At 29.3% G+C, this 24,623-nt stretch overlaps 11 protein-coding genes across 11 annotated transcripts; 9 read left to right on the top strand and 2 right to left on the bottom strand.

Annotated features, from left to right (window-relative positions):
* The first annotated feature begins 1,128 nt into the window (after positions 1-1,128).
* Positions 1,129-2,480, top strand: BX663DRAFT_501116 (uncharacterized protein). Its single transcript, XM_051526436.1, has 5 exons — positions 1,129-1,333; positions 1,413-1,604; positions 1,672-1,770; positions 1,837-1,943; positions 2,013-2,480. The coding sequence occupies exons 1-5, from the start codon at positions 1,139-1,141 to the stop codon at positions 2,275-2,277; spliced, it is 858 nt and encodes a 285-aa protein (XP_051384931.1). The 5' UTR covers positions 1,129-1,138; the 3' UTR covers positions 2,278-2,480.
* Positions 2,481-2,534: 54 nt separating this feature from the next.
* On the top strand, positions 2,535-5,922 carry BX663DRAFT_468677 (Rrp15p-domain-containing protein). The gene is made up of 9 exons (XM_051524097.1): positions 2,535-2,775; positions 2,840-3,078; positions 3,156-3,244; positions 3,312-3,691; positions 3,751-4,066; positions 5,009-5,133; positions 5,201-5,287; positions 5,360-5,651; positions 5,725-5,922. The coding sequence occupies exons 2-9, from the start codon at positions 2,933-2,935 to the stop codon at positions 5,778-5,780; spliced, it is 1,491 nt and encodes a 496-aa protein (XP_051384932.1). The 5' UTR covers positions 2,535-2,775; positions 2,840-2,932; the 3' UTR covers positions 5,781-5,922.
* Positions 5,923-5,974: 52 nt separating this feature from the next.
* Positions 5,975-7,770, top strand: BX663DRAFT_501126 (uncharacterized protein). The gene is made up of 6 exons (XM_051526437.1): positions 5,975-6,084; positions 6,181-6,297; positions 6,362-6,482; positions 6,553-6,718; positions 6,780-6,936; positions 7,028-7,770. Exons 1-6 carry the CDS (start codon positions 6,005-6,007, stop codon positions 7,734-7,736), a joined length of 1,350 nt encoding a protein of 449 aa, XP_051384933.1. The 5' UTR covers positions 5,975-6,004; the 3' UTR covers positions 7,737-7,770.
* Positions 7,771-9,138: 1,368 nt separating this feature from the next.
* BX663DRAFT_501128 (uncharacterized protein) lies at positions 9,139-9,437 on the bottom strand. The gene has a single exon (XM_051526438.1). It carries the CDS (start codon positions 9,398-9,400, stop codon positions 9,224-9,226), a length of 177 nt encoding a protein of 58 aa, XP_051384934.1. The 5' UTR covers positions 9,401-9,437; the 3' UTR covers positions 9,139-9,223.
* Positions 9,438-12,095: 2,658 nt separating this feature from the next.
* On the top strand, positions 12,096-13,324 carry BX663DRAFT_559207 (uncharacterized protein). Its single transcript, XM_051531838.1, has 2 exons — positions 12,096-12,312; positions 12,377-13,324. The coding sequence occupies exon 2, from the start codon at positions 12,517-12,519 to the stop codon at positions 12,913-12,915; it is 399 nt and encodes a 132-aa protein (XP_051384935.1). The 5' UTR covers positions 12,096-12,312; positions 12,377-12,516; the 3' UTR covers positions 12,916-13,324.
* Positions 13,325-13,762: 438 nt separating this feature from the next.
* BX663DRAFT_501132 (uncharacterized protein) lies at positions 13,763-14,218 on the top strand. The gene has a single exon (XM_051526439.1). The coding sequence runs from the start codon at positions 13,839-13,841 to the stop codon at positions 14,037-14,039; it is 201 nt and encodes a 66-aa protein (XP_051384936.1). The 5' UTR covers positions 13,763-13,838; the 3' UTR covers positions 14,040-14,218.
* Positions 14,219-14,776: 558 nt separating this feature from the next.
* BX663DRAFT_501133 (uncharacterized protein) lies at positions 14,777-15,454 on the top strand. Its single transcript, XM_051526440.1, has 4 exons — positions 14,777-14,915; positions 14,963-15,000; positions 15,080-15,249; positions 15,324-15,454. Exons 1-4 carry the CDS (start codon positions 14,808-14,810, stop codon positions 15,404-15,406), a joined length of 399 nt encoding a protein of 132 aa, XP_051384937.1. The 5' UTR covers positions 14,777-14,807; the 3' UTR covers positions 15,407-15,454.
* Positions 15,438-16,452, bottom strand: BX663DRAFT_501137 (vitamin-D-receptor interacting mediator subunit 4-domain-containing protein). The gene is made up of 4 exons (XM_051526441.1): positions 16,226-16,452; positions 15,969-16,142; positions 15,706-15,891; positions 15,438-15,623 (listed from the first exon to the last, which is right to left on the bottom strand). Exons 1-4 carry the CDS (start codon positions 16,410-16,412, stop codon positions 15,496-15,498), a joined length of 675 nt encoding a protein of 224 aa, XP_051384938.1. The 5' UTR covers positions 16,413-16,452; the 3' UTR covers positions 15,438-15,495.
* Positions 16,446-17,533, top strand: BX663DRAFT_501139 (folate-sensitive fragile site protein Fra10Ac1-domain-containing protein). The gene is made up of 4 exons (XM_051526442.1): positions 16,446-16,606; positions 16,678-16,793; positions 16,876-17,312; positions 17,373-17,533. Exons 1-4 carry the CDS (start codon positions 16,574-16,576, stop codon positions 17,507-17,509), a joined length of 723 nt encoding a protein of 240 aa, XP_051384939.1. The 5' UTR covers positions 16,446-16,573; the 3' UTR covers positions 17,510-17,533.
* An 89-nt stretch (positions 17,534-17,622) lies between these two features.
* On the top strand, positions 17,623-19,842 carry BX663DRAFT_541244 (coth protein-domain-containing protein; the record flags this gene model as incomplete). Its single annotated transcript, XM_051530773.1, has 6 exons — positions 17,623-17,655; positions 17,720-18,203; positions 18,285-18,518; positions 18,624-18,989; positions 19,075-19,691; positions 19,823-19,842. Exons 1-6 carry the CDS (start codon positions 17,640-17,642, stop codon positions 19,840-19,842), a joined length of 1,737 nt encoding a protein of 578 aa, XP_051384940.1. The 5' UTR covers positions 17,623-17,639.
* A 992-nt stretch (positions 19,843-20,834) lies between these two features.
* On the top strand, positions 20,835-22,929 carry BX663DRAFT_501142 (coth protein-domain-containing protein; the record flags this gene model as incomplete). Its single annotated transcript, XM_051526443.1, has 5 exons — positions 20,835-20,854; positions 20,924-21,407; positions 21,504-21,743; positions 21,817-22,173; positions 22,263-22,929. Coding segments are annotated over 5 exons (1,708 nt in total), but the record flags the coding sequence as incomplete, so codon positions are not given.
* Positions 22,930-24,623: the final 1,694 nt, after the last annotated feature.

Below are 24,623 nucleotides of genomic sequence, written 5' to 3' on the forward strand. Positions count from 1 at the left end.
ACACTTATCCAAACATTTGAAATAATCATCAACACTTGTTTATTTTATTCAGTAAAGGAAGAAGAATAACTCATCAAGATATAAGTTGTATTGTTTTTATTCATTTTTTACTATTACGTAATACATACAATATCTATAGTGTCAAATAACAAGCTTTTTCTTTTTCGTTTCTTTTCTATTTTATTCTACTCTTTTCATTTTATTTCATTTCATTTGAAATGACAGTTTTTTTTTTTATCCAAATTAGTAAGAAAATTTTAAATCCCAATCAATAAACTTTTAACTTTGAATTACACGCCTTCATTTAATTTATGTTTAAACACTTTTTTTTTTACCTTCCTCAAAGGGTACATGTACCGTCCATGTCCCTCTTTAGAAGAAATATTTTTTTTCTCTTGGTCAACTATTTTGAGATTCTCTGCAACAGGAGATGATCTGGTTTAGTGTGGCCTCTATTTTTGTATATCCATGAGTCTGTCAAAAAAAAAAGCCAATCAGAGTATTTCTGAAGTTGAAAAATAATAGCAATAGCAGTTGTAGAAGACTTTTACACTGTATTTTTCAAATAATTTAAATAAAAGTTTAGAATTTTTTGAAATATAAATAAAAATTAATTGAAATATCAATTAGAGTTATTTGAAAAAAAAAAAAAAAAAAAAATCGAATTCATATTTTAAACAATTTGGAAAAAGCAGTAATAATTCTACCAAAATCATGTTATTATTTCTATAATATGCTTTTTTTTTCTAAAACTGAGATATTTATTCATCAATTGTATCCCTTCAATTAAAATATAATAAATTGTTTAATCTTGGTCCATAGTTGTCCATGTGGTATTAAATAATTAATAATAAAAAGGAACTTTTTAATCTTTCTTCTTAATTCTATTTTTATCTGCAATGAATACTCTTTATTTCTCTCTAAATTCCAAATTAAAAGTGAAAGGAGACACACTACTAAAACTTATCAAATGAACAGCATTTTTACTATTATTCATTTTGTTATAAGAGATAATAGTCGGAAATTTAATTTCTTGTCGTGCACAAAAAAAAAAAAAAATAGTAATTACCATTTTTCTTGAAATTCCCTTTTTTTTTTTTTTTTTTTTTTTTTCTTTATTAAAACAAAAAAAAAATCAATGTTCAATCAACAACAGAAACCAGCCTTTAAATTCGTCATTCGTTCAAAAATAGAAGAAACTTCTTCTTCTTCTTCTTCAATAGACAAGCAAGTCGATAATACAAATGATGACACAAAGCAATCATTGTTAGAAGATCGTAAACGTAAACGTATTGAAACGGGTAACAATGCTCCTCCTATTGCTACTAAAAAGGTAGTTCAATTTTTTTTACCCCTCCCCTTAGTCCATTATTTCTTATTTTATATATATGTATTAACAGTTTGATTATTAGATTCATAGTCAACTTGAACGTTGGAATAGAAAGAAGGAAGAACTTAAAAAAGAAAGAGAAGCCGAAGAGGAGGAAGAGAAAGCAAAAAAAAATTTTGCTGATTTAAAATCTCTAATTTGTATTCTTTGTCAACGAAAATTTAAATCAAAACAAGATTTAGAAAAACATCAACAAGTTTCTGAACTTCATAAAGTATGGGATGTGTATTATTATGTCAAACAAAAAAAAAGGGATGATAACCATTCGAGCTTTTATGTAGAATAATCTGAATGATCCTGTTGCTATAAATAAAGCAAAAATGAAAATGGATTTTATGAAATCTGAACAAGAAGAACATCAGCAATTACAAACAGTCGAAGTAAGAAAGAGAGAAAGAGGAGAGATAGATGATTATATGAATTGTATTGCTTACATTATATACTAGTATCGAAATAGAGCAGCAGAAAGAAGACAAGCTTATGGACAACCTGAAAAGCCTATTTTAACTACACCACTTTCACCACCTAGACCTCTTACCAAGTCACATGAATTGTAAGTAGAGTGGAATGAATAAAACTCAAAAGTGAGTTTTTTTTTTATTCAATTTCCTTTATATGATAGAGAGACATTACCAAAGGCTTCTGTTTATGCACCTATTTCAGATGATAATAAAGGTGCACGTATGTTAGCTAACATGGGATGGAAAAAGGGTGAAGGCTTAGGTAAACATGGAACTGGTATTTTAAATCCTATTAAAGCAGAAAGTTATGCACAGTCAGCGGGCATAGGTGCATCTACAAAAAGAGATGTATCACTTAATGATAGTTATAGAGATAGAACTTTAGATTTGGTAAGTGTGTGTGTGTGTGTGTGTGTGTGTGTGTAAATTTGTTATACATTGTTTATGAAGAAAAATATCACTATTTTTTAAACAAAAAGAAAAAAAAAGTAAGAATTGCTTCTAACTTATAACTTTTTTTTTTCTCCTTTTTGTACTTGTTGCATTTGGCTAAAATAAAGGCACGAAAAAGATTGTTTGGTGAACGTCCATAATAATAATAAAAATTACCTTTTTGTAATTCCGTTGTATTTACTTTTTTTTTTTTTTTTCCTGTTCTTTATTTTTTTTTTTTTTTTTCTTTTGCTAATTATTGTGCTTGTATGTAAAGAGAAAAAAAATGGAACAGAATTTTAAATCTATTCAACATCAACGTTTACGAGAAGATGAAATAGAAGTTAATAGTGATACATATTCATTAGAAGACGAGGACCCACTTTCATTACCATCTGAAACATTACTAAATACTACAAATGAAGTAATACAACATAAGGAAAAGAGTATCATTAAAACTTCGGCCATCAATCTGTTCTGGATATTAATGTGGTAAGTCATCTAGTTATCAAAGTTCACTAAAAGAGATTATCCTTTTAATTCCATTTCTATTTAGGTATATTGTAAAGTTTCAAGTAACTTTTATAATACATGTATACACTAATCTATTTATTAGTTTGCTACTATTTTGTCAGTTTATAATAAATGGATGTTTTCAGAAGAGCATTATAACTTTCGATATCCATTATTTGTTACTAGTATACATATGATTGTTCAATTTTTATTCTCAGGAACTTCTTTATTCATTATACCAAGCTTGAGACCAAATAAACAGCCTTCATTTCGTGATTATATGTAACAAATATGTGTAGTACTTTACCTATAATGGAACTTGATTTAATTATATTATTAACATGTTTTTTACCATTTAGATATAAAGTGCTTCCTTGCGCATTGGCTACAAGTTTAGATATTGGTTTGTCAAATTTATCTTTAAAGTCAATTACTTTATCATTTTATAGTAAGTAGCACTTGTAACTGGATAATAGCAATTTTTTATATATAACTTTCTTTTTTTTTTAACATAGCAATGTGCAAATCATCCACTCTCGCTTTTGTTTTAATATTTGCTTTTATCTTTAAGCTAGAAAAGCCAAACTGGAAATTGATTTTGATTATTTTAATTATCACTGTGGGTGTCGTCTTGATGGTCTCGGACGAAACTGATTTTTCATTGATAGGATTTATACAAGTGATGGCGGCTTCTTGTTTTGGTGGTTTACGTTGGTCTTTAACTGAAGTCCTTTTACGTAAAGAAAGTATGGGTCTAACAAATCCCTTTGCCTCTATCTTCTTCTTGGCGCCCTCTCAAGCACTTATTTTATTAACTCTTTCTGCTGGTGTAGAAGGCTATGTGACAATCTTTAAAAGCGCTTTTTTTATTACCTTTAGAGAAGGATTACATACAGTAAATAGAGTTGAATAGAAATTAAGATGTGATTAAAGGCACTAATAATGTAATATTAGATGGCTGTCATTTTAGCAGGTGGTAGTCTTGCGTTCTGTATGATTGTTTCGGAATTCTTTTTAATCAAACGTACATCCGTTGTCACTTTAAGCGTTTGTGGTATATTTAAAGAAGTAGCAACCATCTTTATCTCCTCTCTTGTATTTGGAGATATCTTAACTTTGATTAACATCATTGGTTTATGCATTACTTTGTTCGGTATTGGTCTTTATAATTGGCTTAAACTAAAGGTTATGCGAACAACTACTTCGCACAACAAGGAAATTAGTCCTGCAAACGTTCAGGAAAATGTAGAATTGGAAGGAGCCCATTTCAGTATAGATGATAGTGAAGATGAAGATGGAAGACATTCAGCTACCTATCACATGTATAATACTGTAGCAGAAAGTACACCTATTTTACTAATCGATGGAGGTTTAACTTCGTATCGCGATGATGATGAGCTTCCTAATCGAATTGACAGATATGAAATGCGTTAAATAGACTATATTTAAATAGAATAAATAAAATGTGTTTTATCTATTTTATTTTTTTTTTTTCGCAAATCATATAAAAGTGAATTTTTGTCTAGGAATGTGGGATTGAATAATTGTTTTGATTTATTACAGATCCATGTTGTTCTGTAAAATAATGTATTCAAATGAATGCTATACTCGTAACAGCAGTAGTAGTAGAACAGTATTCAATACTGAATTAAAAGGCTTTCATCGTTTTTTTTTTTTTTTTTTTTTGCCATGTTATGTACTAAAGAGGAAAAGCAATCCCCCTTTTAAAAGTTAGATAATATAGTACAACTCTTTAAATGTTTGCCAAACTTTTTTGTTTAGATGGAACTAAAGAGAATAAAACAAGATGGGCTGGTTGCATGATGAAATTCATTAATTATATTAGTACATATCATGTAAATGTGTCATGTATGTTGAGACGTCCATGTTGGAACTATTCTAGACTATTCATCTAAATTAAAAGGAGTTTGGTCATTGTTATTATTATTATTTTTTTTTTCAAGGAAAACCCGTCACACATTTTTTTTGTTATAGGTGGCATGAGATAATGTCTTATTCTTCGAGAAAAAAAAAATGAATTAAATTTAATCATCAATTTAACTCCAACATCAACTAATGGCAGCGAAAAAGCAATCGAAAACTAAATCAGTAAATAAAATTACTAAAGAAGATGATAAATTAGAATCTCATGCTGAATCATCAATGAAAGAGTTAAATGAAGAAACAAATGATTCAGTTGAACAGAGTTCAGACAATGATGTTGATGATGATCAAGATACAGATATGAATGATGAAGCTGACGATGAGGAAGGTGATGAGGAAGATGATGAGGAAGACGAGGAATCAGAAGATGATGAGATGGATATTGATGGTAAAATTAAATTAGAGCTTAGTAATATATATATTTATACATTGAATAATGTTGATCTTTACCGATAGGAAAAAAAAGACTAAAAAATACACTACAGAAGCATTTTCTAATGCCATGACAAACATTTTAGCCAGTTCGTTATCTGGATCAGACAAAAAGGTAAAGGATGTAGTTTTTTGAAAATACATGAATATTATATAAACTTAAGCCTCTCCTCTTTTTTTTTATCAGCAACCCATTCTTGCAAGGTCAAAGGGTGTAGAACGTAAACTTGAAGACGAAAAATTAGATTATAAAGCACGTAAAATATTATCAGCCCAAAAGAAAGCTCTAAAGGAAAAGGGCCGTGTCATTCCTGATTATACAACTTTTGAATACGAAAAACGTTTAAGAAAAGTAGCTACAAGAGGTGTAGTTAAATTGTTTAATGCTATTCGTACACAGCAAAAGATGACAGAAGTTGCAGTTGAAAATGCAGCTACTACTCGTAAAACACTTGCATCAATAGAAAAGGCTAAAAATGGTAAATATATATTTATACATGTATATATATTCATTTAGTAAATGTTTGTTAATGTATACTCTTTTTTTAATAGTTTCTACAATGTCAAAGTCAACCTTCTTGGACTTATTAAAAAGTGGACAAAAATAAGTTAATTACATGAATCAATTGTATTATCTGCTATAATAAATAAAATATTCTTGTTTCAATCGCATTCTTCACTTAATTTAGCTTCAAACATTTCTTCTTTTTTTTTCCCCTTTTGTAATTAAAATAATGCGGTGGCTTTGACTGACTTTAAAGTTATCGAAAAAAAAAAATAAATAAGAATTTAAATTAGTCTTTTTTTTTTATATTTTGTTCAATACTTAAAAATGAAAGCTACAAATAAGCATTGTTGTAAATGTAAAACTGAACCTGCTACAGTCTTAATTCGACAAGCATATTATTGTCAGTAAGTCTTGCTTTAAAAAGAAAATCTCTTTTTTTTTTTTTTTTTTGTATTATGTATGACTCGGAGGAACTAATGTCGATTACTAATTTATAATAGATCCTGTTTTACTTTTGTATTTATCGGGAAATATAGATCTATTTTACTTCGCTTAAGAAATAATGATAGAAAGAAAGGAAAGGTTTTATTAGCCTGTTCAGGTGGTCCTTCTTCAATGTAAGTGTGTTGGTTATATTACCTGATAAAGATCATCAATTCACCTATTTATTTTTTTTTATAGTGCCATGCTTAATTTAACAAAAAATTTTATGAAAGTATTACCTAACGAAAAGAAAAAAATTCAGCTTATACCCGAAGCTATTGTTTGTCACATTGATGAAAGTAGTTTGTTTGGTAGCAATGTAAAATTGGATGATTAATAATAGGGTTAAAAAATTTGTTGGCTGAATTTTTATTATTGTTCATATTTAGGAGGGATCTGCAGAAAAACTTGCTCAACACATGAAAGAATACTTTACAGAATTTGAATATTTTAGTTATCGTTTAGAAGAAGTGTTTGGTTCAGGATTTACAAAAAATGTTGAATTTAATCAAATATTAAAATCAGTTTCAGGTGGAATTGAGAATGGTGACTATGGTAAGTAAAGTCGTTGTAGGTTACGAATAGAGAAAAAAAAGACTCACATCATATATGATAGAACATTATGTTAAATGTATAGAAAAGGAACAATTAGATAAATCACCAGTTGAGCAATTAAAACAATTGTTTGCTAATATTAAAAAGACGACAGCTAAGGAAGACTTACTTTGGAATCTTAAAATGGAAATGCTTGTGACTGTGGCTAGACGTGAAAAGTAATTTTTTTTAAAGAAAAGGGGGGGGAGGTGTGATCTAATGTAAAGAAATGTCCTTTTTAACATCCTTCTGTTTATATATCTTATTTAGATGTGATTATATTTTTATGGCTGATTCAGCTACTCGTCAAGCTATCAAAATGATTTCAATGACAAGTAAAGGACGTGGCTATAGTCTTGCTTTAGATGTAAGCGTTGACGATCAACAAAGTTTTAAGGACCTTTGTATTATGCGACCTATGAAAGACATGCTTGCTAAAGAAATTGGATTGTATAATTATTTTGTAAAGACGGATCAATATATTATATCACCACTTAATTTTAGTACTATGATGCCTGGTAAAAGCTCTATTGAAAGATTGACAGAGGAATTTATTGTGGGGCTTGAGCGTGATTTTCCGTCTACTGTAAGTACAGTATGCCGCACAGTAATGAAATTGACACCTGCTGCCGATATGGATTTGACACAGACTTGTGCTATGTGTTTAATGCCTTATGAAAGTGGCATTGGGGCTTGGAGAAAACATATCACGGTGACAGATGTTGAAGATGCTGAACCAAGACCAGAACAACAACAACAGAGTAGTTGTTGTAATGGTAATGGTGATTGTCAAAAGATGAAACTAGATTTGAACAAGCATTTATGTTATAGCTGTCAAGTGAATCTTAAAGATTATAACGAAACGTCAATATCATCTCTACCATCCTATGTTGCTGAGAATGCAATTAATCAAAGTAGAGATGATAGACTATTAAATCAAATCAAAGACTTTTTAATTGAAGACAATGATGATGAATAAATAAATAATATGTATTGTATAAGATGGCTTACTATTTTCTCTGGTATTCGTTTTAACAAAAAGAAGAAAAAAAAACCTCCCCAAGTTAGTAGTGTATTGGGTATAAGTAAACTAAAATTTGAATAGATATTTCTGATGTACCATTTAAAAAGCATTGATACGCTCATATAAACTATATACATACATTTCTTCACAATTATATTTTTACTTCAATAATATATTGTAATGACATTTCAAACTTTCACTAGTTTAAAGGTGCTTGATTGCCTGTATATTATCAAAATATTCTCGCTTAAAGCATCTCTTCCTAGTTGATTTTTCCTGACTTGATACTTTTAAAACGTTGTACAAATGTATGTAGCTCTGCTTTGTCCTCGTTATTGAAATTTAACAGGGTTTAACTGCTTTTTACATAAGCCAAGGGAGGAGTTTCTTCAATAGACGTTGTATTTACAGTTTCGCAGTATTTTTCTTTCTTGTCGTCTCAAGAACTCCAAAGTATCGTCTACAAAGCTTAATGTCTTTTCATTTGAAATTTTCATTTCCCTTTTCGAGGCATCTTTTTATCTTTTGAAGTTGAATTTGACCAGTGTCAACTATTTTTCTTTCTATTTTCTTCTCCACTTAATTGTTTTAAGTATTAGTATATGCAATTGAATATAATAATTTCACCATTTTGTCATTTTTTTATTCCCTTATATTAATCCAAAGCATTAATTGACGTGGCCTGTGAGCAAATAAAGTAACCTGATGCTTGCAAAGGGTGTAATTCTTTTCCGGTATTGAGTTGGTTTATCTCTAATGTCGAAGATACCATCACGAGGCAGTGTTTTGCTCAACTTATATATGGTATTTGCTTGGCAAAGGAGAGGTCACAATCTGCTGCCGTGTCATGGTTGTAAGATTTGTAACTTAATTCAATGTGATAAATAGTCATAATAAAACATATAGTGCAATACTATGATAATTTTGCTTATACACATATTAAGTATAGAATGATTCTTAATATTATAATGATTATATTATCAAATTTTTTTATTATTCATTATCCTTATTCACAAAATATATATATACTCTAACATTGCTTTCCTTTATTTTAAAATTTAACTTATAGCCTAACCCTCATATCAATAAAACTATTAACAAGTCTCAGCATGCTCTTACTTATTTCTTTTATTTTATACATTTGTTTCTATTTTCTAGTCTTTTACCTCTGAAACCTACCTATAAAACCACAACAGTGTAATCTATTTCTGGACATGCTATATATGTATATATATGCGTGTAATTCATTATATTATTAAATGCATTTTGTTGATCTCTATTTACATGCACGATATGTTCATTCTAAAAAAAAAAAAAAAAAAAATACATAGTAATTTATTTATATAGTGCGAGAGGTGGAGAATTTGTAGCTTTATTTATTTTAAGAAAAAACAAATATTATTTAGAATGGTGTTTTAGTGTAACAATTTGTAACTAGACTTTTAAAAAGACTCAAGGTTCTTAACGGGTGTGTTGTTACAAGCATAACATATTCTACCAGATAAGTACTTCATTCTCCTTTCCACAATCGCCCAGAACTGCTTAATGAGGTTTAATTCAAGTGAATATGGTGGAAGGAACATAACATAACATAACTCTATAGCCTCAAAGACATACATATTTTAAAAGAGACAATAAATTGGTATAAAAAACGTAACAGCAAACATACAATAAAATGTATTTATTATTATGATATTAATTTATACAAGCATTTATAATTATATCCTATATTCAGCACCATGGAGCCTAATAATTTCAAGGAACTGGGAACCTATAATAAATCTAAAAAACCTAAAAAAAAAAGAAAAAAAAATCAGTAATGAACCTCTAAAAATGTTGTATGGAAAGGAACCCAAACCAAAGCTTCTAACTCACGCAAGAAAGAAGGCAGAGGCCCAGTAACGAGAACGTTCGGCTACTATCCGCGGTTCCCAAGACGCTAAGATCAAGGGGAGAATTCGCCTAATAGTAAAAGCTTCACTGCAGTTCCATACGAGAAATAAATTACTGGTAAGTCAAAAGAACTTACATTAAAAAAACTACAAAAAAAAAAGGAAAAAAGGAAAATTGAAAAAAAAAAAGTTCCAATCAATAAAAATAAATACAAAATGAGAAGCCATATTTCTAATCTCCTTAAAACTCCTTTTGTTTAAGGATGCTAAGAAAAAGCCTCACCCCCCCTTTTTTTTTTCTTGTTAATACACATGATCGCACTATACATGCTCAAGTGGCTACACAAAACATAAAAAAAATTGACTTGAGCTCATTATTTATATTATTGCAAAATTACATCAAGAATAAACTTTTGAGTGAGAAACAAAAGAATCTCTATCTAGCGTTATAGGTACAAAAGTAAGCTAAGTAGGCGTGTCAATATACTTAATCCTGCAATAAATATCAGTATGTGTATTAGCATAAGTAATCGCTTTTCAACTCTTATTCTCAATAAAATTCAGTTATTTGAGGACATTAAATAAAAGCTGGAGTTTACTCCCTTAAAAAAAAAAAAAAAAAAAAAAAAAAAAAAAAAAAAAAAAGTATATTTATGGAAGTCAAATGAATAATTTGATCAAAAATGCCTAAAAAATCTAAACAAACAAACCCCGAACAACGTATATCTATTGATGCGAGATGGTGCTTGGAAAATGCGAATAAACTTACACCGCAAAAATTTTTTGAACAATTTAGTTATGATAACCAATACGTCCGTTGACTGCGACTCAGACTCCAATGTGGTAACAAGCTCCAAGAGCCGAGCTTTATTTTCCTTTTATAGATGAAAAAATAATAATAAAAATATACTAGAATCTCCTTTTTTCCCTTTATACCTTCAAAAGTCGGAAGAAGACTCAATTGGTTTTGATATAAGGGAGGGGAACATGAATGAAATAAATATAGAATTAAAAGCAAAACATAAAAAGATAGTTGGAATCAATTTTTCCAAGTTTCTTGTAGCCAAGAAAATTATTTGGGTCGGGTTGTTACCACATTTTCATCCTCGTCTTCGTCAACGGACGTACTGTTGGTCGTTCCTTCAACAATCCTTGTTGACTGCGACTCGGACTCCAATGTGGTATTTTTTCCTTTGATAGAAACAATTGAGTTCGTTATTCTGGTGCTGTCATTAAGTTGCGTGCTTGGCTTGAGGTAATATCGTTCAAATGTATTGGAATTGTGACTCCAATTAGCATGTTGCTTGACCTCCGAAATCGTTATTCCATTTTCAACTGCTTTGGTGCTTGAAGCTGACCTGATAAAGTGTGGTTTGTAAGAACTAGTGTCAATACCCGCTTTTTCCATTGCTTTTGAAACCCATGTAGCTACAGTAGAAGGACTAGCGGATTTCACCTTGTCTGGTTCGAGAATGAATGCCAAAAACAAACTATGGTCTATAGGAAGGTTATTTCGAAGATGGCTCGACCTTTGTAAAAAGTCGAAAAGTGTGGAAACAAGGCACATGTCATTGTCATCTGCCAATCCTAGTATAACAGATTTCACTTGAGTCTCTTTCACTTCTCTAAAATGTATAAGAATTGACACTGGTTCTTCGTTTTTAAGCTCCATTTGTACATCTCTAAACTGCACTCTGCCAACATCTGATCTTGGTCTTGCCATAGTCGTCAAGCATAACAATAAAATTGTTTTTTGTTGTAATTCATATAAGTCGATAGATTGATTTTTTGGCCATTCTTTTGCGATATAGTGTCATGGTTGTAAGATTCATAACTTAATTCAATAAGATAAATAGTCATAAAAGAATATATAGTGCATTTGTATAATAATTCTGTCTATAAACATATTTAGTATATTTACTCTTGTATAGAAAAAGAATTAATTAATAAAAAGTCCTACATCTAAAAATATACTTTCTTCTATTATTGTTCTGCTGAATATAAATTTATAAAAATAACTTTATACAAGTTAAACTGGGGTAAACTAAGAATAATACAAATACGCGTAATAATTGATTCCACTCAGAATACATATATTAGTTATATACAAAAGGCATGGATATAGATCTATAATAACTCTTAGTAATCATTCTATAATTATATCATCACCTACAATTTGTTATGTTTGTTGTGGTTTAGGTAGGTTTAAGTAATTAAATAAAAGAAAATAAAATAAAAAGAAAACAAGACAGAAGAAGTACGTTGAGACTTGTCAATAAGTTTATTAAAAGTTAATTCAATACAAGTATTGTTATTAGTTATAAGTTATACAAAATAAGGGTGAATAATGTAAGAGTATTTATATATTTTGTGAATAAGGATGATGAGTAATAAGAAGACAAAAAATATAACAAATTGTATTTGATAATATAATTATAGAAGGATTACTAAGAGTTATAATTATAGATTCATGTCTTTAGTATATATTTATTTTTATAACTAATACGTGTATTCTGAGTAGAATCAATTATTACGCGTATTTGTATTATTCTTAGTTTACCCCAGTTTAACTTGTATAAAGTTATTTTTATAAATTTATATTCAGCAGAACAATAATAGAAGAAAGTATATTTTTAGATGTAGGACTTTTTATTAATTAATTCTTTTTCTATACAAGAGTAAATATACTAAATATGTTTATAGACAGAATTATTATACAAATGCACTATATATTCTTTTATGACTATTTATCTTATTGAATTAAGTTATGAATCTTACAACCATGACACAAGGATTAATATTTTCTGAAAAAAAACATTACAGAATTGGCTGCTCGTTTTAACATGCTTCTTGTAACCGATAATCAGCATAATGACTTGCAAATTAAGTATTTTGGTGGTGCATTATTAGATCAAATACTTAAAGAATGCACTCATTTTGATTACACCTTTACGATTATGGATACAGTATATTTAGCAATTTCAAAGATTATTTATGATATCCAGCGTGGTGTACTTTTATTGGAAATGGGGATGATCAAGCTTTTGGAACTATCTCTCAAAGAAGAAATAACCATTTACGAAAAAAAAGTTTTGAAAGGCATTGCTTGTATACTGAATTTTCTCCCAAAGAAAGAGATTGATGTTGCAAAGCTTGGAGAGTCCGAGTTATGGAGTACTTATTATAGCCCTTTACTTACTTCAATACTCTCCGAAACTCAATGCATCATACTTTTGCGATAGACGAACAAGGCAGCTGAAAACTACACTCCAAAAAGACCAGACGCAATTATCAGTGCAATAAGTAACGATCAAAACTTATGCCTTGGTTACGGCGAATGTAAGCTTGGAAATGTTTCTAAAAAAGCATTGAATATGGATGTAGTAAAATTAGCAATACTTACGCAGCGCACCATAAATATCAACAACAAGCAAAATGTATTTTCATTCAGTATAGAAGGATTCAAAATTAATTTTTTTGTAACAAGTATAGAGAATGAACATATATACGTAATGAAGAAAGTGGGAGAGATCTTATTCCTTCGTTGTTTAGATGATTTACCTTCTTTTATTAATGTGATGGAATGTAAATAAAAAATAAAAGAGAAAATAAAAGAAGAGAGAAAGAGAACAAAAGGAAGTATAGTTTGAGACTGTGTTTATTCAATGAAAAGAAAAATGAAATAAAAATAAGAATTAAAGGTTCTAAAGATTATTTTGTGTCTACACAACTGCTTGTATTTATATTAATGAATCCTGAATCAAAGAAATAGAAATAATTATAAAAAAAAGGATAAATCATGAGGCAGTGTTAGTATTCAGATATACAATGTGTTGATTCAAGCTATCGATTCATATAGATTATCTATTGCGTGTTATAATGATCTGATTGAGGATTTAAATAAAAACTTTATTGTTTGATCTGAGTATATGTTCCTGATATCTTTTATGTTTTATTTTATTGAATCAAAGACGACCTGAATCCTTTGTCGAGGTTATAAAAATAAATATCTAGAAATGATACGATGCCTTATAATTGATACACCTTGACGATTGGATGTCAATAAGTTTTATATTACTTACAAGATGTTATATTTAGCGTTTTATTTCATATCTAGGCTTATAGTTTATCTGTATTATGTAATTCATCTATTATAATATTACTTATGATTATATACAGAGCTTGTTCTATAACAATTAGTATGAAAACGATAAATGACATATTACAGATCACCAAATACTTTTGGGAAGCGTGTAATACGAGTTTAGATGCTATTCAGGCCAGTTGGAAAAAAGAAATTCACTACGACGAATATCTTGATATCATTGCTACCAAGAAACCAGCTGTGTTCTCCATCCCTGAGTAATCATTGATTCAGTTCTATTAATTAATAGAGTGTACATTTTATATTGATAAAAAAAATAAAAACATTATGATTTAAAAAAATAAGTAGACTGTGTTGTAAAAGAATCCCAGAGCATAAACCAGGAGGTATTGTATTTTTACTTGCATTCTAGGTAATACATGTTTTTTTTAAAAAAAAAAATAAAATAAAATAAACAAATCTGCTCTGTTAAATAATGATCAGCAATCAAATAATCTCGTTGCTCAAAACGACAATTATTGAAAGTGGCTGAGGGGAAATAGAATCTTCACTTACGATAAACGTTTGAAATAAAGTTCTTATGTGCGACAATTGAATTTGAGAAACCAACATTTATTTATTATTTTAAAAGCTACAAATTGCACTGTAATATAAGATATTATAACGCTGCATTTAGAAAGAAAAATTGCCTCACTACAAGCCTATTATAATACTTTTTTTCTGCTTGTTGATGTTTTAAAAAAGAAGGTTATGGATTTAATAATAAAGATATAACATCATTGCTGTGACATATTTTTTTTCTTCTTTTCGTTTCTAACCAATTATATGTTTATGCTTGGTATATGCCATGTTTGAAATACTACAATAGATAAAAAAAAATGTAAAACATGTCTACTCAATATGTGAGATAAGATTAATGTCTCGCTTAATATAATAAAAGGAAAAAAAAAGCGTACAAACCATGTAAAAGCAAAAAGAGAGAGAGAGATAGAACGCTTTTTTTTTCTTTTTAATATTTTGTAAAGAAAAATGAAGATCTTTGCTATCCTTACTTTGATTCTTTCATATTTTGTTGCTTTCATTTTGGGACAAGCACCTGTAAATGCAGGTGTTGCTATCAATATTCCAACTCTTAATGTAAGTTGTATCTTGAGTTTTAATAGTTTATTTATATTGTTTTACAGCAAACTGTCTATGCTGGCTCTAACTTAACCATTACTTGGTAAGTATGATGGTAAGAATGATTCGTTAAAATAACTTTTTTAAAATTTTGTTTTGCTCTTTTTTTTTAAAAAAAAAAGGACTATTTTGGATGCAAATGCTACTACCATTAATGCTATCAGTTTAATGGATGGCGACGCACTTAACTTGAATTGGGTTATTCATAATATTCTTACTAATGGCCCTATTCAAGTTTCTGATAGAAAGTATGTTTGGACTGTCCCTACCAATCTTACTACTCGTAATGACTGTAAGTTTAAAGTCAAAGCAACTAGTGACTACAGAAGAAATGATGAAATAACTTTTTATTTTGGTCTATGATAGATGTCATTGCCATGCGTGGAAATAATTCCTATTACACTTATTCGGATTATTTTACTATCATTAACGAAAATAACTCTTCTTAAGATGCATATAATTGAATTTTATGTATGAATAAATAATGTTTATAAGAGAACTAGTTTTTATTGTTATTAAAAATCTCATATTTCCTCATTCATGGTTGCATATCAGGATTCAAGTCTAGAATCCAGAATGGGTCTCCGTCTGCATCTTCAGCCTGTTTATTAATATGAATTTCTTCCATTTCTTCATTAGATGAAGCCTCACTGTCTGAGCTTTCAACTATATACAAAAAAAAAAAAAGAAAGAAAAAGGGCAATAAGTTAAAACAAAGCAATACTCTCTCTTTCACATATTATTATACATTTTTCTTCTGTTCGTTGTTGAGATGCGTTTTGCCAATAGAGTAATCCACGACGCATCCTCTCTTCATCAGGGTATGGTTTTTCAAAATCGACTTTAATATTAGTATTATCAAAATTAGGTGGTGCCGAGGTATATTTTGATAATTTAGAAGCATAAGCTAATACGTCTGTAAATTGCACATTGGCTAATTATAAAAAAAACAAACAAAAATACATTCAATTCACTTTTTTTTAACAATTTGAATATTTAGAAAACTCTTACAGTCTGTTGCATATTTCATTGCTTTTAATTCGGTTTTGGCTTTTTCTAAAGAGAGATCCAGCTCATCGCGTACAGATCCAAGTTTTTGAATAATTTCTAATAAAGCAATGTTATGTTGTTGAATTTCTTCTTGCACTTTAATTATTTGTTGTTGACGAATTTGATGACTTTCGACTAGATCCAAATTAATGTTAATTTTCGAAAAAAAAACGTCAGGAAATATTTTATTATTATTATTCTATATTTTGTTGCATTACTATGCTTAACAGCCTCTTGTAATTTCTTGTCAATAATTGCCATCTGTTCCACGATCTGTTTTGGACTATTCGATTTATCTATAGTGGCATTTTCGGCTATTGCTGATAAAGATAAAAAATATTTCCTCACATTATCTGAAAATTCTGTTATATATTCACGGACTTGATCACGTAAAGACGATTCCATTATATCCAAGTAAAAAAAAAAATGCAATACAAGATCTACATCTGTAGTCGTTTTGTTGAAATATAAAATATATGTCCTGAGTTTAAATGTTCTTTTGTTTAGCCTTTTTTTTATAAATATTTGTGTATACATTTTTTTTTTTCAAATTATCTATAACAGCAATGTCAGAAAAGAAGTCTAAAGATGATAGTCTAGTAACGTAAATTATTTTATTCAACAGAAAAAAAGAAAAAGCTAATTAGAGTGATTAAATTTTAATTTGTAGCTTATTCGACATCGACAACTCATGAAAGAGTATTTGAAACAAAAACAAGAAAAACCAAAACCTTATATTCCTCCAGTGTATAGAACAGAAAAAGATATTATCGAAGAAAATCACAAGTAGGAAAATAAATAATGAGCACTATTCACCTGTTGGAAAATATTTATAAATTATCATCTATTTATTTATTTATTTTTTTAGATTTATAAGATCAGAACTTGATGATCAAGGAAATCTAACTTGGGAACAACGAGTTGCCAAAAAGTATTATGATGCATTATTTAAAGAATACGCAATATGTGAATTAAAGTATTATAAGGAGGGACGAATAGCTCTTCGATGGAGAACGGAAAAGGAAGTTGTAGTTGGGAAGGGACAGTTTATTTGTGCCTCTACTCGTTGTGATCAAACGCAGTCACTAAAAAGCTGGGAAGTCAACTTTGGTTACATTGAAGAGGGTGAAAAGAAAAATGAACTTGTTAAAGTTCGACTCTGTCCTGAATGTTCCGACAAATTGAATTACAAGACAAAACGAAGACTAGCTAAAAGAAGAAAAGAGAAGGAGCATGTGGAACAAGAAAAGAAAAAAAGAAGAAAAACGCATGCAAAAAGTGAAAATATTAATGAATCAGATCAAGGTAAACAATACATAAATAAACAAGTATTAGCTAAATCTGAGCTTTTTTTTTTTTTTATAGAAAAAGATGATGCAGAAGTACACAAGGGGCTTAGGTTGCAAAGTGAATCCTCTATTTGGAGTAAACCTGTTGAAAATAAGCAAGAAAAATCAAGGGAGCAAGAATTTGAAGATTATTTTGCTGATCTATTACAGTAACGAAAATAAAAATAAAAATAAAAAAAGAACAATGCACATTAATAAATAGAAATTAAAAATAAAATAAAATAAAGTGTTCAAATATCTTCTTCTTCTTCTTCTTCCTTTTCTCCTTTTATTACAATACATCATGTTTTTATTACTAGGTAGAAGGAGAGAATTACAAATAACATGAGTCAATTATGACAACTAATATATTCACTCTTTTAGCTTTCTTACTACTATTTTTATTACTACCTGGGACACTTCAATTTGATCTTATTAATTATAATATTATTCTGTCTGCTCCTTCTAATTCCTCTGTCTTTGTTATCGTTGATGACGTGACTTATCCTCTTTATTTTGACACTACAAGTTCTCTTGTCTTTCGTGGAGAAGCCCCTATTGCTAAATATCGTTATAAATATGGTTATACTGATCATTCTAATCTTATCTCTGTCTCTGAGCACTTTCATCGTTCACCTCTTTCTAATGTTACAACTACCCCTAATCATTTCTTTAATAGAGAGAATGACGTTTATAACTTGGACCATTTGCTTCAATATGTTAGCTCTTCATTATCAAGACCTAATCTTCATATTCTAGAGCAAATCCCTACTATTCATCTCCAAGGCGACCAAAAAGCTATTGACACTATGCACAATAATCAATTAGGTGATGGTGCCTCTGTTAAAATGAAAATTTCTTATATAAGGTTTGTAATCCGAATTTTTATTTTTCTTTTTAATGTTATATTAACTTGTTTTTGTTATCATTCACGATGACATGCATATAGCTTACATGATACTCATAACTTTAATGATGTTTCTGTGACATTAGCTGGTCGTAGTTCTCGTTGGGTTCCTAAATTATCTTATAAATTAAAATTAAAAAAGAATGATAATTTATTTGGTTATAGACACCTCAAGTTACGCGCTTTGTCTCATGATCCTTCATACATACGTGAATGTATTGCTTATTATATCCTTAAAGCTGCTGGTATTGTTACAACTGGTTTTTCCTATATTCGGTAAATAAATGATCATAAGAAGTCCTCCTCCTCCCCTTACCTTCATTAAATGCGTGTATATATCTAATATTTATATATATATATATTTAAAAAAAAATGATATAGTGTTTTTATTAATAATACACCTATTGGTTTATTCGGTATTATTGAAACATTTCAGGATCCCTGGGTAGCTGTCACTTTTGGTAATGGTTCTGCAAATTATATTTCTGGCTTTATGTATCAAGGCACTGGCTTTGCAATTGATTCTAATAATGAAGTGTTTATCTCTGACTTGAGATATGAAGGTACTAATCTTACAAAATACATCATTGGACAATATAAGGTTAAGACAGCTCCCTTTTCTCGTAAAGATCTAATTGTCTATGAAGGCTTACAGAACTTTACCAAATTTGTTAATGAGTCTACTGTATTAAACAGAACATTGGCAGAATGGGAAAATTTACTAAATGTAGATAATTTTCTTAAAGCGTAAGTTTGTTGATATGGCAACAATATATTTATATAGCTAAAACTATAAATACATGTATATGACTCCTCTTGTTTATTAAAATAGGATGGCTGTTGAAGATCTCCTTGGCTTATCTGATGGTTATATGACCATGGCTGACAATTATTATTTGTATCAAGATCTAACGACAGGACGTTATACATACATACCAGCTGATCTTGATACATCAATGGGCATTTGTCTGTACAACATAAGTCTGATGACAAGTGGGAACATGACTGACCATCCTGGACTTACTACTCGACCCCTGACAAAGAAACTATTGTCTTACAAGGAATACATGGCAGCTTATGAAAGCAAATTGTATCAGTTTGCTCAAGACCTCGTGAATCCTGCTGTCCTCTTCCCCTTTATTGACAGTATTGTCAACATGATTCGCCTAGATGTCGAGTGGGACCTCTCGTTGAAAAGAATGGGTAATCGAACATTACCTACTTCTCAAGACGGCTTCAACACGTCCCTTATTTTGTCCAAGATGTTGCCTGGTTTCCAAATGATAGATTGGAAAACTATTTCCAATCTGTCATTCGATCAAGCCCTTGAAGGCCCTTCCTCTCCAGCAACCAACAATGAAAGTGTAAAAACTTTCATTTCCAAGAAATATGCTGCCATCATGAAAGCATATAAAAAGTCGTCGTCCCCTCCTTTGTCCGCTGCAACTAGTAATAGTGCAGCATCATATGATAAAAATTATTTATATTTATCATCTTTGATGATTGCTTTCGTTTTTTTTAAAAAAAAATAAATAAAAAAAAATAAATATAAATAATCTTATTAAATATTTTATTGTTAGGCATATTGTTGTTGTCATAACTTTAAAATAAAAAACGATGTTACAGAAGTACGATATTGAACGAACTCAAATTTGTAAATATTATGAAGTTCTATATATGTTTCGAAAAAAAAATATAATAAGCTTGCAAATATCACAGTTATAAAAATCGTGCCCATTTATTTTATTGCTAAAAAAGTACTATGTTTTATAAGTGCATATTTATATATATATGTATAAATATATGTATATTGTGAAAGTAAGGAAGGGGAAAAAAGCGATATTTGATATGTTATAGACCAACATTATGTGTTCATTCGCTTTACATATAAAGACTAAATCATTACTTTTAATTAAAAAAAAACGGGATAATAATACAACTCTTCTATAAACCTTGATTTATATTTTATATGATATATTGCGTTGCCTAAAGCTCTCCTTTTTTTTTAGATTATGAAAACGAGCTATGACCTCAATTCATAATATTATAATTCTGAGTTGAAACGTATGTCATTCAAATGGTTTCAGTTCGACCCAACAAGACTTAAAAAAAAAAAAAAAAAAAAAAAAAAAAAAAGGAGTGACTTCTATTGTATAATAAATGATTGATTTTCAAAAATTAGTGTTGTATCTGTGGTGGAAAAAAAAAAAAAAAAAAAAAAAAAAAAAGAAAAGAAAGAAAAAGAAAGAAAAAGAACAGACAAAAGGTTTGGATTTACTTCTTGTCTGTTAAAATGGATCAAGGCTTTATTCTTTTTATGAGTTGTTGAGAAAAAGAAAAGACGTTTATATGCATACAATCAGGTAGATCTGATATAAATTTGTAGATCTCATTATTAGCAAGCAAACTTCAGATAGATAAAAAGTTGGTCAAGTATGTATATCCCTGGTAGGAGCAAAATGTAAGTTTTACTACTTATTCTTAAACATTGCCGCGGATATAGTGCAAATTTTTTTTTTTTTTTTTTTTTTTTTTTGACGCTTATAAAAAGCAGTTTTTTTTTTTTTTTCCAAATCAGCAATTCATATTATTAATGATTCTTAAAAGAATAGGTAAAAAAAAAAAACAATTGTTATCTGCAAATATGAAGGTTTATTTATTTTAATAACAACCAATTATAGGCTTATCTGCATTGTTTGTTGCATTAGCTGCTGCGCAACAGCAAAACATTACATACAATGTTATTACTTCGCCAGCTGCAAATGATATGTCAGTTTTCGTCGTTGTTGATAATGTAACTTATCCCCTCTCTACTAATTCATCTGAAAGTCTTTTGTATTCAGGTAAAGCTCCTATTGCAGCACATGGATATTACTATGCTATTATGGATAATACTACAATGAATGCAACTGAAGCTTTTATACGTTCTCCTACTCATGACAATACTGTAAACGAATTCTTTAATCGTTCATCTAACGTTTATTCACTCACTACCTTGCCTCAACTTTATGAGCCTTTGCATGAGATTGACAGACTTGATTCACCTTTACATATTCTTAATCAAATACCTACTATACACCTTTGGGGTAATGAAAGTGCTATTGACAACATGCATGAAAGACAGACTGAGGATATTACTATTCGTTTAAATATGACTTATTACAGGTAAATACTAATTATGTGTAAATTTTACCAACATATTTAAACTATTGATCTTTCTTTCTCTCTCTTTTTTTTTTCTTTCTTTTTACATTAAAATAGCTTAAATGACACTCAGACATTTAAAGATGTAAAAGTATCTTTAGCTGGTCGTAGTTCCCGTTTTGCTCCTAAACTTTCATACAGTTTGAAGATGCCTAAAAAAGATAAACAAAGCCTTTATGGTTATAAAAACCTTAAATTGCGTGCTTCTGCTTATGATCCTTCTTATATTCGTGAATGCATTGCCTATTCTACTTTGAATGCTGTTGGTATACCTGCTAGTGGCTACTCTTATGTTCGGTAATTTCTAATTTTTTTTTAAAAAAAATGTAATTATAACCTCCTTTTTTTTTAAAAAAAAAAAAAAAAATAGTTTATTTATCAATAAGAGACCTATTGGTCTTTATGGTTTAATTGAAACTTTCCAAGATCCTTGGCTTGCAAATGAATTTGATCATGGCAATCCACATTATAAGCCTGGTGTTTTGTATCAAGGCCAAGCACTTGCTATGAATGAGAGTATACCTCTTTTTTCTGATTTGAGCTATTATGAAAACAGAACATGGTATACTATGGGTCAATACAAAATTAAGGCTGGTATTCAGGGAGATGAAACCTCAAAGGATTATAAAGATTTACAAGAGTTTACAAAATTCATTGATAGCGCAAATAAAAGTACAACTACTAAAGAATGGGAAAAGCATATAAATACTGTAGGATTTATCAGAGCGTAAGTATAGATATATATCTATAAATACATATAAAAGAGATATAGTTAAAAGTTGGTTTCTAATGAGGTTTAAATATATTCATATATAGTATGGCTATTGAAAATCTTCTTGGTTTCTCCGATGCGTATATGACACTTGCAGATAACTTTTATGTTTATAGCAACCCTAAGGAAGATGGTAAAATGACCTATATTCCTGCTGATCTAGACACAACCATCGGTATATCTCTTTTCGATAAGAGATTAATGCTTAGTGGAAATTATAGTGAACATCCTGGCTTCCATATCCGTCCTTTAACAAAAAAGCTCTTTGCTAATGATCATCTACTAAACTCCTTGCAATACACTATGTATAACTTAACTCGATCCCTCATTAATCCCAATGTCATGTTTCCTTTTATTGATAGTGTTGTTAACATGATTCATCCTGATGTTGAATGGGATCAATCCTTACCTCGTGTTGCTAAAGCCATAAAATTCCCTTTCTCTGTCCTCAATTCTACTGACAGAATGAATACAACCATGAATTTCATCCCCTCAGGATTTACCTTTAACTTTACAAGTCTTTCTCAAACATTCGATCAGGCTATTAATGACTCTATCGACTCTACTGTATTGTCAAGTGTTAAGGGATTTATCTCTCAAAAGAGTTCTAATATTCTTGAATTTTATAAGAGCTACAGTTTTATTATATAAAAAAAAAGCATTTTGTACATATGATATATTATTAAAGATACTTTACCTCTTTAGACTTTTATTATTATACATTAATAAATAAATAAATAAATAATAATAATAATAATAAAAAAAAAAAAAAGTATGCCTAGAACAGGACCAGAAGGAAAGCCATATGTTATTAAAAACCATCTTATGTTTAAATAGCAACTTACCTGTTTCTCAGGTTGATAGTTTCCGAATGTATAAGTAACTAATTAAATTAAAAGTAGGTGCTAACAGTAAGAAAGCACGCTGATAAATTGTTTATAATTTATGAACGAAAGAGAAAGCTCTTCTAATGAATTTTATTGTTAAATAAGTTTCAACATCTCTCTTAGGGGGGGTATTATGAGATAGACATGTTATGGTGAATACTTGAGAGATTACTTGCTTAAATAATTAACGTCTTGTTGTCATTTTGAGTAATTTTATATTGCTCAATTTTTTATTTATTTATTTATTTATTATTATTATTGTTATTTTTTTTTTTTTTTTTTTTTTTTTTTTTTTTTTGCAGCAATAGAACAAGAATGTTAATATAATGTTTATAAAGAAATCGGGAGAAAAAGAAAAGATGCCTTAGGAGAAAGTTGCGATAAATTGGACACATGAAGGAAAAAAAAACGAAAGCAAAGGCCAATATTAGACTTAATTCTGGTATTCTATATTTAAATTTATTTATGATAAAATCACAATAGAATATGTAATTGCAAAGTATCCATTCTTCGTCAAATTAAGTTAGGCCTGCACGATCCTCCAAACTTTAAATGGCAATACGTTGAATGTAAGCTTAGTATGGGTTAACCGGTTAAGGCCAAATGTTTCTCAATGATGTATATACTGATGATATAATACCTGTTCAACCGATTTTTGTAGGAGGAACAAAGAAAAACTAGCGATAGATGCTGTTAAACTTAAATTGGAAGACTTCCAATTTCTAGAAAGCCAAGGGTTTTCTAGACCGTGTATGGTTGATCCGGGGGGGGAGAAAAGATGCTTTTCTATCTTATCATGATGACGATAGAATCAAAAAGCTTTTAACAAAAGAATATTATCATTCTTCTGGTTCCATCAATAAAATGAGAGAAAAAAAAAGATGAATTAAAGCAACAACGAAAAATCAAAGATATTAAAATAAATATTCCTTCACCAAAAAAACTTCATCTTCTAAACAATATCTCTAATATGCACAGTATATAATAGGCCATATCCATAATTTATTCGATCTTTACTGTTTCAGAACAGCAAAAATCAACTGACAGAATTATCATGGAAGACAGCAAGCTCTTGGTCAATTCACAAATATTCTTCTAAATAGTTAAAATATATATATAACAAGAACAAAAGAAAAAAAAAAAAGATCAATAGAAGAAATCCAGGGATTGCTCATTAGTCGGTCGAACTGAGTTATAATCTCTAATAAAACTTTGGTTTTGGCATATCGCTCATTTATAGAAAAAAAGTACAAAAGTCAATTCCAAGAGGGAAATCAAATAAGAAAGCTATTAGTAATTTTTTTTTTGGAGATGATCTTAAATACACGAGTCATGTTTATTTTTAAAGACATAGATATAGACATGATGTATCGGTAAAAAAAAAATCTACAAACACTTGAGGGAGAAGGAAAAGTGTAGAGAGGTTTTGCTTTTAGATATAAATGAGTTCAGGACTATGAGAGTAAAACGATAAAACATGGCTATATTTCTTAATAACCATTTGTATAATAGGTTTAC

Source organism: Cokeromyces recurvatus (assembly GCF_025118155.1).
Source record: "Cokeromyces recurvatus strain NRRL 2243 chromosome Unknown BX663scaffold_6, whole genome shotgun sequence".
Lineage (NCBI taxonomy): Eukaryota > Fungi > Mucoromycota > Mucoromycetes > Mucorales > Mucoraceae > Cokeromyces > Cokeromyces recurvatus.

Bases quoted from the DNA above. Each gene is read 5' to 3' on its own strand.
- BX663DRAFT_501116 (XM_051526436.1), top strand. From the start codon at position 1,139: ATGTTCAATCAACAACAGAAACCAGCCTTTAAATTCGTCATTCGTTCA. The intron at 1,605-1,671 runs GTATGGGATGTG...GCTTTTATGTAG, and splicing joins AAGTTTCTGAACTTCATAAA to AATAATCTGAATGATCCTGT. The intron at 1,944-2,012 runs GTAAGTAGAGTG...TTTATATGATAG, and splicing joins CTTACCAAGTCACATGAATT to AGAGACATTACCAAAGGCTT.
- BX663DRAFT_468677 (XM_051524097.1), top strand. From the start codon at position 2,933: ATGTTTTCAGAAGAGCATTATAACTTTCGATATCCATTATTTGTTACT. The intron at 3,692-3,750 runs GTAAATAGAGTT...ATGTAATATTAG, and splicing joins TTAGAGAAGGATTACATACA to ATGGCTGTCATTTTAGCAGG. The intron at 5,134-5,200 runs ATTAAATTAGAG...ACCGATAGGAAA, and splicing joins AGATGGATATTGATGGTAAA to AAAAAGACTAAAAAATACAC.
- BX663DRAFT_501126 (XM_051526437.1), top strand. From the start codon at position 6,005: ATGAAAGCTACAAATAAGCATTGTTGTAAATGTAAAACTGAACCTGCT. The intron at 6,298-6,361 runs GTAAGTGTGTTG...TTTTTTTTATAG, and splicing joins TCAGGTGGTCCTTCTTCAAT to TGCCATGCTTAATTTAACAA. The intron at 6,719-6,779 runs GTAAGTAAAGTC...CATATATGATAG, and splicing joins AATTGAGAATGGTGACTATG to AACATTATGTTAAATGTATA.
- BX663DRAFT_501128 (XM_051526438.1), bottom strand. From the start codon at position 9,400: ATGTATGTCTTTGAGGCTATAGAGTTATGTTATGTTATGTTCCTTCCA.
- BX663DRAFT_559207 (XM_051531838.1), top strand. From the start codon at position 12,517: ATGCTTCTTGTAACCGATAATCAGCATAATGACTTGCAAATTAAGTAT.
- BX663DRAFT_501132 (XM_051526439.1), top strand. From the start codon at position 13,839: ATGATTATATACAGAGCTTGTTCTATAACAATTAGTATGAAAACGATA.
- BX663DRAFT_501133 (XM_051526440.1), top strand. From the start codon at position 14,808: ATGAAGATCTTTGCTATCCTTACTTTGATTCTTTCATATTTTGTTGCT. The intron at 14,916-14,962 runs GTAAGTTGTATC...ATTGTTTTACAG, and splicing joins TCAATATTCCAACTCTTAAT to CAAACTGTCTATGCTGGCTC. The intron at 15,001-15,079 runs GTAAGTATGATG...TAAAAAAAAAAG, and splicing joins TCTAACTTAACCATTACTTG to GACTATTTTGGATGCAAATG.
- BX663DRAFT_501137 (XM_051526441.1), bottom strand. From the start codon at position 16,412: ATGGAATCGTCTTTACGTGATCAAGTCCGTGAATATATAACAGAATTT. The intron at 16,143-16,225 runs GTAATGCAACAA...ATTTGGATCTAG, and splicing joins ACAAGAGGCTGTTAAGCATA to TCGAAAGTCATCAAATTCGT. The intron at 15,892-15,968 runs GTAAGAGTTTTC...TTTTATAATTAG, and splicing joins AATGAAATATGCAACAGACT to CCAATGTGCAATTTACAGAC.
- BX663DRAFT_501139 (XM_051526442.1), top strand. From the start codon at position 16,574: ATGTCAGAAAAGAAGTCTAAAGATGATAGTCTA. The intron at 16,607-16,677 runs GTAACGTAAATT...TTTAATTTGTAG, and splicing joins AGTCTAAAGATGATAGTCTA to CTTATTCGACATCGACAACT. The intron at 16,794-16,875 runs GTAGGAAAATAA...TTATTTTTTTAG, and splicing joins ATTATCGAAGAAAATCACAA to ATTTATAAGATCAGAACTTG.